Below are 16922 nucleotides of genomic sequence, written 5' to 3' on the forward strand. Positions count from 1 at the left end.
GACGGGCTGGGCTGCAGATCAGACCAGACCCCGGGGCTTCAGGGAGTCTGGAGTACAAGAGAGCCAGCAGCATCTTGGAAATTTGGGGAAAGGGCAAATTCTGAAGCTAAGAAATCCATTGGTGGCTGTGTGCTTCAGAATGCTTTGTTTGCATTTCATTTCTATTTGAAATCTTCTTGCATTTTAATTGTAGACATTTCATTCATTCATTTGGGAAATATTTGTTGGGTACCTAATACATGCCAGTTGCTGGGAACACTTAGTCATAACTGAATGGAGTCCTTGCCCTTGTGGAGCTTGCAGCATAATGTAGGAGACAGATAATAAACAAATAAATATATAACAATTTTACAGGGTAATGGAGCAATGAGGGAAAATGAAGCAGAGAAAGGAGAATGCATACTGGGGCTGAGCTGTTACTTTAAATAGGAGGGTCATGGAAGGCACTGTGTGGTAGTGCATTTGAGCAGAGACCTCACTGAAGATGGGGAGTGAGCCCAGCAGGTATCTGAGTGGAAAGCACTGTGGGCAGAGGGGACAGCAAGTGCAAAGGCCCTGAGGTGAGAGAGGGCTTGGTCAGTTGATTACCTCAAGGAAGCCTGTGTGCCTAGGAGGATGGAAGCCGGGAAGTGAATGGTGATGTCAGCAAGGCCACCAGAGCAGGAAGCCACAGATCTGGTCATCATAACATATTATGTGACTACTCTGGTTATAATTTAATTAATAACCATGTTTACATAATTCTATGTTTCAGTAGATAATGTAACTCATAGTAGTAAACAGTGTAGTTTGAACATATAGGGGAAATAGTTCCCATTTGTCTAACTTAATCACCTAAAGCATCGCAGCATATTTATCAGAACCCATGGTCCAGAGGCAGAGGCATGTGCCCCAGTCTCCCTGGAGCTTTGTTACTGTGTGCCCGTCTGAACTTCACTCTCCACTTACTGAGTCAGAAGATGGGGGACCAGCAAGGGTGCTGGCATGTGTATTTTGAATAGTGTTTCCAGGCGATTCTGATAAGCAACTCTAAAACTGATAATGAGTTAATAAACGTTGTGACGTTAGTTTTTTATTTTTAAAAATAAAAATTTTTATTCTTTTATTCTTCTAGTCTCCAAGGACTTTGTCTCCTACCCCATCAGCAGAAGTAAGTACACTTTTAAAAATTATAATGGGTGGAATTGGGGAGTTACTTGTTCCTTCCCTAGACTGGGGTTTTAGCAAAAGAACATTAAACAAAAAAAACCCAGAAAAACTGCATGCAAGATTATGTTGAATGTAGGATTCCTTACACGTAAGATATGACTGTAAGACACAGAAGTAAATTTCTTTTTAAATGAAGACTAGAGAATTAAAAACAGCCTTACATGGTGTCTCTGAGTGGGAGGAAAGTGTTTGCCGGGAGTGGAGCCACTTGTTCAGATGCTGGACTGTCTCCTCCGTCCATAATTAATTGATCTGAATCCTGGCTTACGGGATTATCTGAAATAGCCAACAGCAGTCATGGTGTTTCTATAAGCAGGGCCGTCTTTATGTGAGGCCGCTCCTCTTAGTCTAGAATCAATAGTCTTGCCCCCCCCTTCTCAGGGTAAACAGACCTTAGAGTGGCCTTTATCCAGTCCACCAGGCTGACCATTCCCTGCGGAATAAGCTCTGCGTGTGTGGACCACACGTAATCAGCAGCAGTTACCCCGTAGTGAGCCGTGGGCCCCATCTCAACCCAGCATGCGCTTCCTCGCATTCAAAACCAAAGACACAACCTCCCAGTTAGTTACTCTCCCAGCCCATTTGATGAGCGTTCTTCAGAAAACTGATGCTGCTGATCTACGAAATGAAACAGCTTCTTCACACTGCACCCCTGGTTCCCGTAGTGTCTTGCTTTTGCCCCCAGCCCACGTTGACTGCCTGCTTAGTGGCCTTAGCACTTTCTGTTGTCCCTGCATGATTTTTCTATTGGAGACTAGTGGCCAAAGTTCAGATCTGAGCATGGTCCAGCACCAAGTCCGACCCAGCACTTTCTTTCCTATAAGCTGTTACAGATAATAATCAAGGAATTGTTCATTTAGCATGCTTCTACTATTTTGCATTTCCTTGTGCATCTAATGAGCTAGCTCCTTAGGAGTTAGGTCTACCCCATCTAAAAATAATAATCATAGTAATAAAATTAATAGTTTTATCTTAAAGCCAAATAACTTGCTGGATAGTCTGTATAAAACTGGACTGGTAATCACTCTAATTTGAGATGAAAAAACCTCTAGTGTTGTGATTGTTTATAACCGAGTGCTGTGACTCAAAGGTGAACAGCACTTGGTCATAAACAAAATGCATTAACCATGGAATATATGTACTTAAGGAATACGGCCCTAAAATGTATACATGAACAGGTAGACATGGTAGTTCCTGGGCAACCTTGGTGCAGCTTGATTTCCCTTGAACCCAACAACAGCCTGAATGTATGTCTTGTGCTCCCGCTGTCTCGCACTTGCTTCCAGGGGTACCAGGACGGCCGGGATCGGATGATCCACCGGTCCACCAGCCAGGGCTCCATCAACTCCCCGGTATACAGCCGCCACAGCTACACTCCGACCACGTCTCGCTCTCCCCAACATTTTCACAGACCTGGTAAGGGCACCTGTTCCCGGGATTCACTCTATGTAATACTCTGTGTTTCTATGTGATTTTTAACTCCCACCACTGATAATATATTTAAAAATCTGGCTGCCAGATTTAAAAATCTGCTCCCCTCTCCCAGAAAAAAAGTGAAAACGCCTGTCCAGCTATAGTTTGTGTTATTTCTCTTCTTGAGACAAGAGTCATTTTATGGTTATATTCATTAGGATTTATGAAAGAATTATATTTGGATAGTGAGTGACTAGAAGCAAAGGGAATTTTTTTTTCTTAAGACTTGAAGAAAATCTCAGCACTTTGAGACTTAGAACAGAGAGCTCCAAAAGATGCCTTTTGGGCTTACCAGCATCACCTAAAATCCAGTACTAGCCACTTATTGACCTGTTCATCATGCTCCATCCAGGCACCTGGTGTTCCTGAGCCTGCTCAGTTAAGCAGCGGCTGGAAGGAAGTATCCTATCCAACCTCAGGGTTGGGTTTGGTAGTTTTTTAGGATGGCTTCCAACCCAAGACTTTTGAGTCAGACTTGGAAAACATAAACACATCAGAGATGTACTGTGATAAAGAATATTAAAGGGTAGTGGGCTGCATTTAACCTTTGTTTCTGCAGAATGTAGCTCCTTTTACTGTTAGTGGGTGTCTCCTGTGTGCCGTAGAAGGAGCATGGAGATCCCGGCACAGACCCAGGATTCCTGAGGAATAGACTCCCCCAGGAAGATTTCAGCCTTCTAAACAAACTAGGGGGTGATGTACATCTACGAAGACTTCATTTTCAGCCTCTTGCTTTTGTGCAGGCTGGTGAGAATGAACTCCTTCATATGCTAACTTATTTTATAAAATAAAACCAAAGGTACAGAGTGTAAAAAGGCTGCAATCTTTGCTCCAAAGCCATAGGTTTAATGCTTGTAGAGGATTAAATTTTTACTCTGTGATCCTTCAGTAACGTATAGTTTTGTCTTGGCCTGTAAATATTTACTCGGTATTTGTTGAGTTACATGAAAGGAGAATTTTCAGGAAATACACTCCTTTCATTTTTCATGTACAATTATAGTTAATTTATTCATGTCCTGGACCTGGAGCTGGGTGTAAGCCCTTGTCTCTCTGGGTGATGAGAAATCCTTTATGCCACCACGGACTAAGACTGTAGCCGTGACCTTCAGAATGACACGGTTGCAGGGAAATCGTTGTTCCAGAGACCCCTGAGTAGTGAGGGAGTGGTCAGTCAGGGATATGGTTTCCCTAAAAGGTCATGTCCTCATTGAGCGGTGGGAAGTTTCCTCTGTTCCAGTCATGGTTCTGATGCCAAGAGCCGTTAGAACAGTCCCCGTTCCAAGCCCTTCTCCTCGCCCTTCGCAATATGTTATAGACACATGTGATGCCAGTTGTTAGGGTTCATAGTTATTTTTTCAAGGTGGGGCTCTGCTGTCATAGTTGTGGTCCCCAGAGAGCACCTCAGATGCCAGAGGGTGATGCAGATCCCTAGGTCTGGGCTTAGGTGAATGGACCATTCCTCTTCGAGATAACTAAGTTTCCAGCTCGCTGGTGCCACCACTGACACAATTCTCAGGATCATAAGTGGCTCTTTGCTGCCCAGTGAACACAGACAGGTATCCCTTCTATGCAGGCAACATAAATTAAACTTCCATTAGAAGCTCGCAACTTAAAAAAAAATGAATTTGACCCTTACATATAAGTCCTTCTTTTCAAAGTTCTGGAAATGATAGTCATTTTTTTTACATGCGTTTCAGAGGGTTCTGTTTTGTCAGGCACCTTTTTAAAACCAGCTGTTGTTGAGTCTAAGTGATGTGCCCAGTACTGGCTCAGCGGTAGCTGGTCTCATCCTGACAGAGTATCCTGGTGGCTGGCTGTTCCCTCTCACGAAAGCCATTTATTCTCGGAGAGTGTGCTGACCTGACCCTGTCTGCGAGCTCTCCCCACTGTGCCTAACCCTTTGCAGGTGCCTTCTTAACCTGTTTTTCTTCCTCCTTTTTCAGACTCCTGATTAACGTTCTTTATTTATTTTTTTTCCTCCCTTGGAACGATGGCGTGGTCCCTGCTCCTGTGTTAATTTCTGCTCTCCTTTTCTGTTTCCACCTTGTCCTGCCCCTGACTCTTGCCGCACAGAGCTGCTGTCTCCTGGTGTGCAGAGGTTGTCCCACCTGCGCACCAGCAGCCTCAGCTCCACCCACAGCGACTCCCGCCCCAACTCCCCCTTCCGACACCACTTCATTCCCCATATCAAAGGTAAGGAGGCAGGCTTCTCCAGGCAGCACCCTGCATAGTGGAGATTTATTAGCACCCTGGGAAGGCTAATAAGGTGTATCTCCACGAGTTAGCTCCGAGCTTTGGACCTCTCAGCATGCCTGCGTGTGTCATGACTACACCCAGCAGTGTCTTAGAACTGGCATAGCCTCTCTCCTTAGGAGAAATGTGCCATTTCTAAGGGCTCTAGATGAAGGAACAGGAAGGGTGTTTTAAGACCAGAAGATTTGTTATCAACTGTTTAGGGAAAATATATATTATGATTTTGTTTTTCTAAGCATCAAAAGCAAAATATAATATATAGTTGGGGGATTTTCCTGGTTTGGGCATGGGATATGGCTCAGCAAAACACAACAGGATTCAGCAACCAGTATCCCAAAGTTGTTTTCCTGGTGATAAGCCACGTAACCACGTAATAATATTCAAATATTCGGACAGTACAAAAGATCTATGGCAATGTAGCTGAAATTTCTATCCTTGAGCCAACCCTTAGGGTAACCTTCCTTTGACTTGTCCTGATTTCTGCATGATGGAGAAGAGGGGCTTTGCTTTCTGTTTTCTGTTCCTGCCCATTTCTGCCCTCCCCTTTATGCCATTCCCATTGCTCTCATTGTCCGTCATGCTTCCGTACCAGTCCTCAATCGGAGTTCTTCATCCTCTCTACCTGGCGGGGGAGCCAAGAGCCCCAAAGGGATTATGAAAGGGCCATCATTTAAAATAAGTAGGAGCTCCCAGAGGATGCCGGCTTTTCCCTTAGTCTTGATTTGAACCAAATTAACCAAAGGAAATAGCTGAAGGAGAGAGTAGCAGGCAAGCACGGGTCTAAAGGATCCGAACCCCATGCTCCAAGAACTCACATCAGTAACCCTTTCTCGAACAGCCTAAACATTGTGCTCTTTGACTGAATTTCATTTGCAGTCTACCCAAGCTTTTTGCTCACTTGGATTTTGAGGATTCAGTTGAGTCCTAAAATATAAATTTCCTGCATTTGTCAGTATGTAGTTATTTTAGAAGTGTGCTATTTTAGCATTTTCTATGCTGCAAGAATAACATTGCTGACATGCTTATTGAAGACAGTTTTCGCCATTAGCAAAGAGATTGGCTTTTTTTTTGGCAGGTGTAGCACTTTCTAAAATTCTTGGATTATTTAAAATTGTTACTGTTAATTAGTATGAGGGGAACTTTTATTATTTAGATGTCAAGATGATATTTTAGAGAATGTTTATATAACCATAAGAAATTATTGGGGGAAAAAAACTTCAGAGATGTATTTTAAAGAGACTTTAATATAGAAGTCCTTGGCCAAATTGAGATTTTTGTTTGTTTCTAATATGCAAGAGAAAATACATTTTTTTATTCATTAAAATGTAAGCAGCCTTGTTTGGTTGTTATATGTTTCATCTTTCAGAAGAGAGACTTTTTGTAGGAAGAAAAATGTTGTGTGCCCTGTAAAGTTATACAAATATGGTACAAATAACACATCACAAAATATCAAGACTTGGGGAAGGGTATATAGCTCAAGTGGTAGAGCGCATGCTTACCATGCACGAGGTCCTGGGTTCCATGCCCAGCACCTTCTCTAGAAATAAATAAATAAATAAACCTAATTACGCCCCCCCCCAAAAGACTTAAAAAAATACCAAGACTAGCAACACCTTGTGTCTGTGAGCAGCCTTATGAAGAGAGGGACACCCCTGTGGACACTGGAGTCCTGGGTTTGAATATGATCTCTGTCACTTGCTGGCTGTGGGACCTTGGATTGTTGACTTCACCTTTTGAGTGCCACTTGCCTCATCTGTGAAACCTCTCCGAAGGCATCAGTGGTGTGCATAGTAAAATGCCCTGATGAGCGGTAAGCACTCAGCTCATGAGGTCTATGGTCCCTCCTCGGGATGGAGCTCTTAGCACTTCCGGTTGCATCAGTCCATCACTCTCCACAGCATCCCTGTGACGTAAAGCAGCGTGGGCGGAGGTGGGGGTGGATGAAGAGCTGAGGTCCTGGTAAATGACCCCGCCAAGGACGCACGGCCAGGAAGTGGCAGCCCCAGGGCTAGACAGACCCCCAAGCCTTCTCATCTCACATTCCTATTAGGGGTATGTGTTTTAGTATAAAGACACATGAGGTATAATTTTGAAAGCAGACTTTTACTTTCGATCTCTTTTTAACTAGAAAATTGGCATTCTTATGGAGGCTAAGATAAACAGCTACTTTCAGTCATTTAAATCACAATATTAACAAATGTTTACTTTTTCATAGCAATACCAAGTGGTTATGAAAATGGCAGGACCTCAGTGTGCCTAAACGGTGCTTTATCAAGAATGTAGAAATACGTTCTTTTCTGTTTTCAGTCTGAATTTGATGTTTTTGACACAGTCAAAAAGAATAGGTTTAAATTGTAAAAAGCATCCATGTGTGACGTGGAGCTTACACTTAAAAAGTATCTAATCGTCTCTCTCCCATTTTCTTTTTACTGGACATATGCCTATACTTTGTACATGGCCATACTTTCAGATGAAATAGTTTATAGACTTCAGCTACAAAATATAATGTATATAAAATATAGGCTTAGTTTTAAAATCAGATGAGCTTTTTGGTAAGTTACAAAATCAATCATGGAAAATTTGTATATTAAAGATATTGCTTTAAAAGCCTAGTATAGTTGGAATAGCTAAATACGGATTCTCCAAGGATTTATGTCTTAGTTATGTTGAAAAACATGTATCCATTTACATGGAAGGCCTCTCTATCATGGAGGGAACTTATGGCCATTGGAGAAACACATCTAAGATGTCTTTAAAGGAGCAAATTCTTCCGGAGTTTTCCACGGCTCTTCATTTGAACATTCCCTTTTTTTGGTTTTTTTGGAGCATGTCTTGTAATCTTGGGGAAATCATTTTTAAAATAAGTGGAGTATTGGGGGAGGGTATAGCTCAGTGGTAGAGTGCATGCTTAGCATGCAGGAGGTCATGGGTTAGATCCCCAGTACCTCCAGTTAAATAGAAAAATAGTAATAAATAAATAAACCTAGTTGCCTCCCCCCAAAACAAAACAAACAAACAAACAAAAAAACCAGTGGAGTAACCTATAATAAAAAGGAATATGTGTGTGTGTGTATATATATATATATATATATATATATATATATATATATAAAACTGAATCACTATGCTGTACACCAGAAACTAATACAACATTGTAAATCAACTATATTTCAATTTTTTTAATGGGAAAAAATCTATTTGTGGAAAGGAAAATTTTTTTTAATTAAAAAAAAAATAAAACAAGTGGAAGCCAAGGAGCTTGAGGACCCCAGGATCCAAGGATGTCCATCTCAGGAATGTGGAGCTGAAAGTAGCAGCCCCCTTTCCCCTCTGACAGTCAGAAGCCCACCTCCCACTGCTTAAGTCCAATTCTTGACCCTGATTTTGGACGCTTGTGTCCCGGGCCCTCACTGTCCACTGAGCTGAGGAAACCTAAGTGGATGTCAAGATGAGACTCACATCACAGGCCGTCTCTGTGTTTCATTGGCTTCCCCAACCGTTTGCCGACAATGCCCATCTTGTTTTCCACTGTGTTTTTATTTCTGTTCTCTGACCTTCCAAACTTGGTCTAGTATCAGTATGTCATTGTTGGGCCATTCGGACAATGCATGCCTATTTTGAAAAACTATTTTCACCTTGTTTTGGGCTTTGTGCCGTGTTTGCTGAGTTTCTCTTCCTTTCCCTTTGAAATACTGCTAGACATGACCTTCTGGGTCCATGGAGTATCAGTCAGATTTGCAAACAGGAGGGCTACATATATTAAGTCTCTTTGAAAGGAATCTTCCCGGTTTTGCCATAGATATGAGTCGCTAAGCTGCAGGTATATATTTGACACTTGCTGAAGGAAACCGTGACACTTACTGAAGCTTCAGAGAAGAATCTTAAAACTCTGTCATGAAATTCTGGATGCTGCCAACTTTAGGGTTCCCTCAGAATTTATTTTGGAACGTGAGCACTTAGAGTCCAAAAGGTGAGCAGTAAACCAGCAGGTCCCAGAGCACAAGCATTGCCATTTAGATTTACTTGTCTTAGAATTTGTCACTGAGGCTCTCAGGGTGCCAAAAAGAAGAATGAAAGTAGGACACAGAGCATTTGAATTTGTTAAATACTGTGGGAATCCTGCCAATCAATGATCTCCCAAGGATTGAGAAATAGGCATATTAGGCTGACATGGAAGGAGCTAAAAACGAAGACCGAGAAATATATTTCTATACATATGGGAGCGTCTCATCCCAACAGCTAAGATCGCTAATGACTTAGAGGGAACCAATGCAAGGCTTTATTTAAAGGGAAAAAAATGGCTATGAATGTGATATATACAATGTTATATGATATATATGCTATTATATTATTTTTAAACAGTGTCCCAGGCTGATAGTTGATGACGATGACGATGATGATGATGATGATGCTGATGATGATAATACCTTCCACATTTCATCTGATGCCTCATACATCACTTTGCCTAAGTCATTACTAAGCACAAAAATAACCTTTTAGGGTCCTCATCAGTTATTTCCATCCAAGATAAGAGTTAAAAGTTTTATCACTTAAAGACAGGGTGTTTAACTTAGAAAAGGCCTCATCTTGAGAATTTTTTTTCTTTTAAAAATGCCAAAATTTTTAATGCCTTTTGTATTTCAGGGACTAAGAATCTGGTACCTAGCAGCGTTGTGTGTTTCGAGGCCTTCTTCCCATTGAGCCCTTGTGATGTGTAGAAATCGTGCCGTGCAGGGTCACGTAGATGGCTGTGTTGCTGAATATCTGTTCACCTAGTGTTTTAAAGTGCCTCATGGGAGGTTTTAAATGATGATAGTTAAATCTATTTACAAAGACTTGAACACACTGGTGTTTTTTCTAGCAACAGGAAAGGTCAGTGGTTGCTGAAGACGTGCTGCCCAATAAAGAACTCTGCCCAACTGGAGACAGTGTTCAGCCAGAATTCAGACAGTCACTCCATAGCCTTTGAGAGCCGTCAGCCATAGAAGTGACGGGCTCCTACTGCCACTCACCAGCAGAGCTTATGAATGCTAGAAAGCTTTTAATACTCGGGCAAATGTGAATTCTAATGACCTTAAACCTTGGTGTCCTATATACGCAGCATGCATAACACTGGCTAATAATTATCCAAACAAACTGAATGGAGTTTCTTCTGATTGAATTTTATAACCAAAACCTGTGAGAACATTTCCCTGAAAACTCAGATGCTCTAGAAGTCCAGGAAGGGGAGAGGGGCAGGATTAAGGGCAGAGAGCAGTGTGGTTCCGGAGCAGTAGCAACCAGTGCTCAGGAAACGTCGAGTCTTCAAAAGGCAAACACAAATGAAGCCAGAAAGTCGAGTCTCTCTAGAACCTCCTTTGAGACAAGCCCACAAGAGTTGTTCTGTTTTTCCCTGATGGATTGCTCTTGGAAATCATTTCTAACGTTTGTGGGAGTAAATCATTCCTCTGCAGTGAAACAATTAAATTGGAGTTATTGAGGATCAGCTCTAATGGGAAAGTTACTTTAAAAAACAGAGAAAGGTGCTACCATGATTCCGGGTTCCCATTGCTGTGTGTTAGCACCTGGCTGCCTTCAACTAAGAGAAAGCTGGTGGGTGGTCCCAGGGCGGCATTTACTAAGTTAGGCCGTTAATCACTGTAGAATTAATTAGCTGGCCCACTTCAACCATTCATTCACAGGCATTTATTAAGCACTTACTCTTGGCTGGGCACTGGACAGAACCCACAAAGATAAACGAGACCTAGTTCTAATTCAACCTGAGGTTTAAAACAGGATTCCTTCTAAACATAAACTATGTTCTTCCTTCCCTGTTTACCTCTGCCTGTGTTTTCTTATTCTCATTTTTTTCAGGCAGGAGCTGGTTATTTCTCTTTAGGAGAGTGGTAGTAAATGAGATAACATTTTTTTTCAATGAGCTTTTTTATTAATCAGTGGTTTGGAGTGAAGCTTCATAACCTCTTGGGAGCTAATATCTGACTTTAGTAAAGTCAACATTATAATATGTTGGGAGCTAGATGCTAAACTGACTCTTTAAAAAAAAAAAAAAAAGGACAAAAGTTTCAGAACACAATAACCAAAAACCTGAAATGTAAATTGGAGACAATAACACATTCAGTTCTCATGTTCAGAATATCTTACTGCCCATGTGGTACAGATCTGTGCCCTGCTTACCTAAAACTATACATATTGAAAAATTAAAACTCTATTAAACATGTTATTTTGAAACTCCAGCAATTGACATCTTTCGTGTGTTGCTGGCCAGATTTAGAACAGTTTGACTTACTTGAAGAAATTGGCCCTTGAACACCTAAAACTAACACAATGTTATATGTCAATTATATCTCAATTAAAATAAAATTCATAAGACAAAGTAAAAAAAGAAAATTGTTTCTTGCTCTATTCTCTGAAGATCTATGATTTATTTTAAATTGTTAGCCTTAATTGATAGATAAATTGACTATTAAAATTTAAAGCTTCTATGCTTCAAAGGACACTGTCAGGAAAGTAAAAGACAACACACAGGATGGGAGAAAATATTTGCAAAGCATATATCTGATAAGGGGCTTGTGTCCAGAATATGTAAAGAATCCTTACAATTCAATCATTAAAAAGTTACATTACTAATTCATGAACTTTTGATAGTCCTGTATCTTCTGGTGTATTCTTGGGGTGGATGTTTGCCCAGTCGTGGGGACCGAGGACAGTAAGGGTGGAGCTGATCGCTTTCCAGTTTTGCCTCAGTTGACCCTTGCAGTTCTCAGAAGGGAGTGATGGAGGCTGTGGTGGTGGTTCTCACAGCTCTTGCAGCCGAGCCCCGCGGTCCTTCCCGGCCTCGTCCTCGTTCCCTCCTCCAAGAATACCATGCTGTCCCGCCACAGAGGTCTGTCCTGCTGCTCCCACGCCCCAGTGGCCCGCCCTCCCCTGTGGTGTTCCAGCTCTCTAGAGCCCGGCCCTTCTCACCCCTCAACCTCCCCCCCACCTGGTGAGCTTGCTCTTCAGCGACCAACTCAATTCTAGCATCTTTCTGTGGCCTTTCTGAAAAATCAGTGGCACCTTCATCTGAGTTTCGTAGAATTTTTTGTGTACCCCTGAGCAAGCACTTACCTGGTATTCCATAACCTTACTTGGTATAAGTCTGTCTCTTTTGGTAGACAGTGAGCACTGCATCTCATTCATCTACTTGACCTCAGCCCAAGCTCACCACCCAGCCACAGTAGGTGTTCAGTAAATGTCTCATTAATGGAATTGTTAGACTGGATGGAGCCTTGTCTTTGAAGAAAAAGATGGAGACAGGTATATGTGGTCCCAAAGGACCTAGAAGAAAGGGGTCTGACTCTATCGTGTGTATTTCAAAGTGAGGAAACAGAAACACAGGCTGCAATGAAGGCACTTTGTGTTGCTCAGGGGAAGGACCAGGTGACCACACAGGTTCCCAGACTTGACCTTCCGTTCAGAGAAATAGATTCCGATTGCCAGCCTCTGCCGTCATGCCTGGAAGTGACTGTATTTGGGTTTGCGTATCCCACCCCTCTACATGCTTGGGATTTAACCACCTGACGACTGACCCTGAGTCATGAGCAAGTGACTCTCCATTCTTCTTAGTGTACTTTCCATCTAATCAGTTTGCTGCCAGCTCACAGCCTTCAACCGCATGCCATTGGAATGATGCTTCTTACTGCTAGCTGCTTGGAACCTAGCTCCACTCAAACTCAAATCTCTCCTTTGGAAAATTTAACCTTATACCAGTCACCTTTGTGAGCCAAGCTGATGAATTGAGTTTGTTTCTTTGGTTTCTCCTTTTTGATGTACCTCCTTCCGGTTTGTTGTTTTGAATTTTTTATTATGCTTGCTTTGTTTTCTTTCTTGCTCTCCCTTCTCTCATTTTGTTTTCTCCATTCTTCTCATTGGAGGCAATGAGCCATCCAGCGGCCGGAACTCCCCTCTCCCCTACCGGCCGGACAGCCGCCCTCTAACTCCAACTTACGCTCAGGCCCCTAAACATTTCCATGTTCCAGGTAGGAGCTGACACGGTCTGTGTCTTGGTGTCCTGTCACCGTGTAGAATGTAGGCTTGTCACCTCTGTCTCGTCTCCATCTCTTCATGCTCTGTTCATTAAGACGCACACGGTCAACAAACCCTAAATTGCAGGATCTGACCCAGGGGCCTTTCAAAAGTTTTGTGTGTGAAATACTAGGATTGTATTGGAGGTTTAAGTTTTCTCAAACGTTTTTGAAGGGGGGAGGTGGGAGGCAGAGGGTTGAAGGACTGAGGGTTGAGTTGCTTTGTTTCATTTTGTTTTACTAAAATTTTAATTTTACCCTTACGTTAGTACCTTTGAAGAAACCAGTCTGTGGTTTGACTAATTATCACAATGATAGTCTATTTGTTTTCTCATCCTAAAGGCTGAACCACAGCACTCTTAAGGGTACTTTTATTTTATCTGTTTGTCTCCAGTGTGGAGATTCTTTCTGTGAACTCTTCAGAGAGCTGTAAAATTGGGTCAATTGGATGGATGGTCTTTCTTCAGTGTCCAACTAACTAACCCACTCCGTAGCCCACAGAGATATCTTGCAATTTAGGCTTGGTGCTTATAAGCTTTGCTGTCATGGTACAAATAGCAATTTGCTATCAGGAACTGGAAAAATCAGAACCCATCATTGTCTTAATGTTTGGGGTCAGCTCAGTATGTGAGGAGAAGATGGGCCATCAGAAGTCATGACATTTCTCCATCAGAAGTAGATTGTTCCAGTGCTTTTAGCTACTGCAAGTGGTTTAATAATTTGCCTACTGTGTTCATGTTAGCATACATATTTGGAGACTAGTAGTTCTTCTCTTATGCATTCCAAGCTTACCTAATAAAATAGAGGAAAGTTTAGTGGGATTCCTACCACTGAGATAGGACTGCCTTTTTTTTTTTAAGTTTCATCGAACCTTGAAAATCAAGTTGGTACATTCGTGACTTTTTTGCATAAATAATACCCCAAGATACAGTGCCCAAGATTCTGGGGAAACAAACCTTTTGACATTTCTGGAGGATTTGTGATCCAATCAAAGTGAAATGGTATCATAATCAAATGGGGTCCTATATAAATATATAAATAAGATTTGGCATCTCCTTTCTTTTTGTTTCTTTCTTTTTAAAATTTGGCCTATGCAAAATAGGATTTTGTCGAGCATCCATCCTGTCAGCACATCAGACTAGCCTTGCACATAAAAACTGTGTCTATGTTTTACAAAAAGATTCTCTTCATTTTACTGCATTGCTTTCCACTCTTCCACTCATTAGTTGAAAAGTAAATTGAGCCACTGGTCTCAACTGGGAGCTCAATTTCTAGACAGTAGCAATTTGGGGATTTTCTCCAAACTGGTTACGTTGTCCTCACCATGACAGTATCTCCACTGCTTCCATTTCTTCCTGTTTTAACCCCACTTTTAGTGAAGCGTGTATTTGAAATAAATGGCTCATGAGTGAATGACATCTCTCTATAACCTAAGATGTATTACAAAGGATTCCATATCACGTGTCTATAGTAACTGGCTCGTTCCTGTAATCTCTTCTTCCAATAACCTCAATCCTTGTAATACAAGTTAACTTCTGGGTTATTTTTGTTCAAGAGTCTTCAGTTTGGTTTGCCTCTTGGTTGATCTGTTTTCCCCATCGCTGAATAGGTTCCCATAATCACACATCTTTGCTTTTCATTTCCACAGATCAAGGGATCAACATTTACCGAAAACCACCCATCTACAAACAGCATGGTAAACCCCTCTTTCCTCCGCGTAGCGTTTAAGTAGCAATGTCAGCCGAACTCTCTGCTGTCCTCTGAAAGGCTTACCTGCTGCTGCTTTTGAGAATCAAACTGGGGCGCCCAGCATATTACACCTTGACGGTCTCCTAAGACGCAAATACGGTGAAATTGGTTTTCCCGGATAGAGAACACTTTGCTTGGTTAGGAAGCGTCTAGCCATTTTTGAGCCCACTAAACCAGGTATCACTTCACTCAGAGAGAAGGGGGAAGTCCTGGTCACATAAAATAATCCACAAACCCCTTACCAGACTTCTTTTGGAGGGCATCAAATAATTCCACCAACCTCAATAATAATTTTGATGAGCTTGCAGCTAGTGTAACTAATTAAAACCAGTGATAGCCAGCTATCTAAAAAATGAATTTGATCGAGCCTATACCAACCCGACTGTCCAGTTGCCCAGTTTCTGATGGGGTGTGCAGAGTCTGTGCCCTGTGGTGGGGTGTCCAGGACACACGCTGAGACAGGGGTTCTAGGCTGCGTCCCAGCTCTTCACCTAAAAGTCTCTGTGATAGCCCAGACGTAATCTCTGTCCCTCAGTTTTCTCGTCTGCAGGAACCAGGGCATTAGGCCAGCTTGTCTCCGAAATCCTTGCAAACTAAGAACCGCTGATGTGGACTGATAATTGTGTTTTCCTTTTCGGGGAATATAGGATTTTTAAACCCAGGAAATCACATTACTATTTGTAAATCCCATTTCCCTCCACCACGATGGGTCTCTTATAGATTCAGCCGTTACAAATCTTTGTGAGTGGCTAGAAAGCCAAGACTGGTCTTTAGGTGATTTCAGAAAATTATACGCAAATTGTTCCTGGAAATTTGAAGGCTGCCTTTAGAATCCTGTTGGTATGCATGTGTCCTGAAGGCCTAGGATGACATAAAAAGCAAAGTTGAAAATGCAAAAAGGAAAAAATTTTAGGCCAGCATCCTAGGGGGTAAAAAAGAGAATGTATGTATTGTAATAGTTCTAGAACTGTCTTTTTATTTTTCTTCATCTGTGTGTTTTTTTTTTAAAGAGATTACACCCTGTGCTTGCTTTTTTAAGTTTGTTAACATTGTTTTTGTTTGCTTTTTTATGGTTTAATGTCTTCTCACCCACTCATTAACATGTGAATGTTTACTGACTTCACCAATTCTAATGCGTAAGTACTGTTTGAAGTCCTGCTTTGTTCTGAAATTTAAGAAAAAGATTTGATTTATCAGTTTAGGGACTTTTTTCTTTAATACTAAAAGCTCTCGCTAAGACCCTACCTCTCTAAACAAAAATAGTCAAATAGCTAAGATTTAAAGAGATTAGACAATGTTAGGTTATATATTTCATTGGCTTCTTTTTGTGAAATTGACTTTGACTTTAGTCTTTACTTTCTTTCAATCTGTTGAAATTAAGAGCACAGCCAGAGAGGCACATCCCAGAGGACATCCTGCAAAAAGAGCAGTTCTGTGTGACAGAAACAAACGTCATACCAACACTGGGTGGCTGTGCCCTGTGCGTTTGGAAAATGCTAGACGTAAAGTCACACTGCTTGGTCTTTAATATGCTGACACATTTTGTCCTTCTGGAAGAACAGAATATAGAATGCAGTGTTTTCCAAACTGGATTTTCTTTTTTCTCATGAGGTTAGAGTTTCAGAAAAACACTGTTCCATGCCTAGCTGAGAATTTACCCCTTATTCTCATATGTGGTGACCTCGGTCAAGTTATTTAAGCAAACTGAGATCCAGAAAGTTACAAAAAAGTGGGGAATTGGAGCTGAAGATTCAGAGTTACTTCCAGATTTACAAATCTGTGAGCCCAAGGGTAGGAGGGGTGAGGGGCAGCAAGTTTTATTTAAAGCATTATAAATATATTTTGAAATGTTTAGTAGCATCCCAGGTCAGTTTGCAAAATTAGCTGGCATCAGGGATTGAGCATTTAACCTGGCTTGTTTTGCTGTGTTGCTGTGATTAGATTAGGGGCCCTAAGTCAAGGACTTGTCCTGTAAGCATAGCTGTTAAGATCTCTGAACAAATGCTTCTCCTAGTCTGGCTTTTGTTGTTTTAAAGTTGGATGACTAATTTGTACGTGCAGACCCTTGAACAAAACAGTGAGTGGGTACAGCAAACCTAGGTCTCAGTACTAAATTCTTGCAAGCTGGCCCGTGAATATTCCCGCTCCCGTTTCCCCTAGGACTCAAGGACACAT

The 16922-nt window shown here is 41.6% G+C and overlaps 1 protein-coding gene across 22 annotated transcripts in view; it reads left to right on the forward strand.

Annotated features, from left to right (window-relative positions):
* ABLIM1 (actin binding LIM protein 1) overlaps positions 1-16922 on the forward strand; it is a 282491-nt gene that overhangs the window by 250239 nt on the left and 15330 nt on the right. For 8 of the 22 annotated variants that reach the window (XM_032490845.1, XM_014558211.2, XM_032490844.1 and 5 more), the window contains 5 exons: positions 1115-1150; positions 2496-2625; positions 4756-4875; positions 12849-12953; positions 14647-14694. In XM_032490845.1, the coding sequence (XP_032346736.1) occupies positions 1115-1150; positions 2496-2625; positions 4756-4875; positions 12849-12953; positions 14647-14694 (439 nt within the window). The remainder of the gene's footprint in view (positions 1-1114; positions 1151-2495; positions 2626-4755; positions 4876-12848; positions 12954-14646; positions 14695-16922) is intronic. The other 14 variants (XM_032490859.1, XM_014558220.2, XM_032490852.1 and 11 more) reach the window with 2 other exon arrangements.

The sequence above is a fragment of the Camelus ferus genome, chromosome 11, assembly GCF_009834535.1.
Source record: "Camelus ferus isolate YT-003-E chromosome 11, BCGSAC_Cfer_1.0, whole genome shotgun sequence".
NCBI lineage: Eukaryota > Metazoa > Chordata > Mammalia > Artiodactyla > Camelidae > Camelus > Camelus ferus.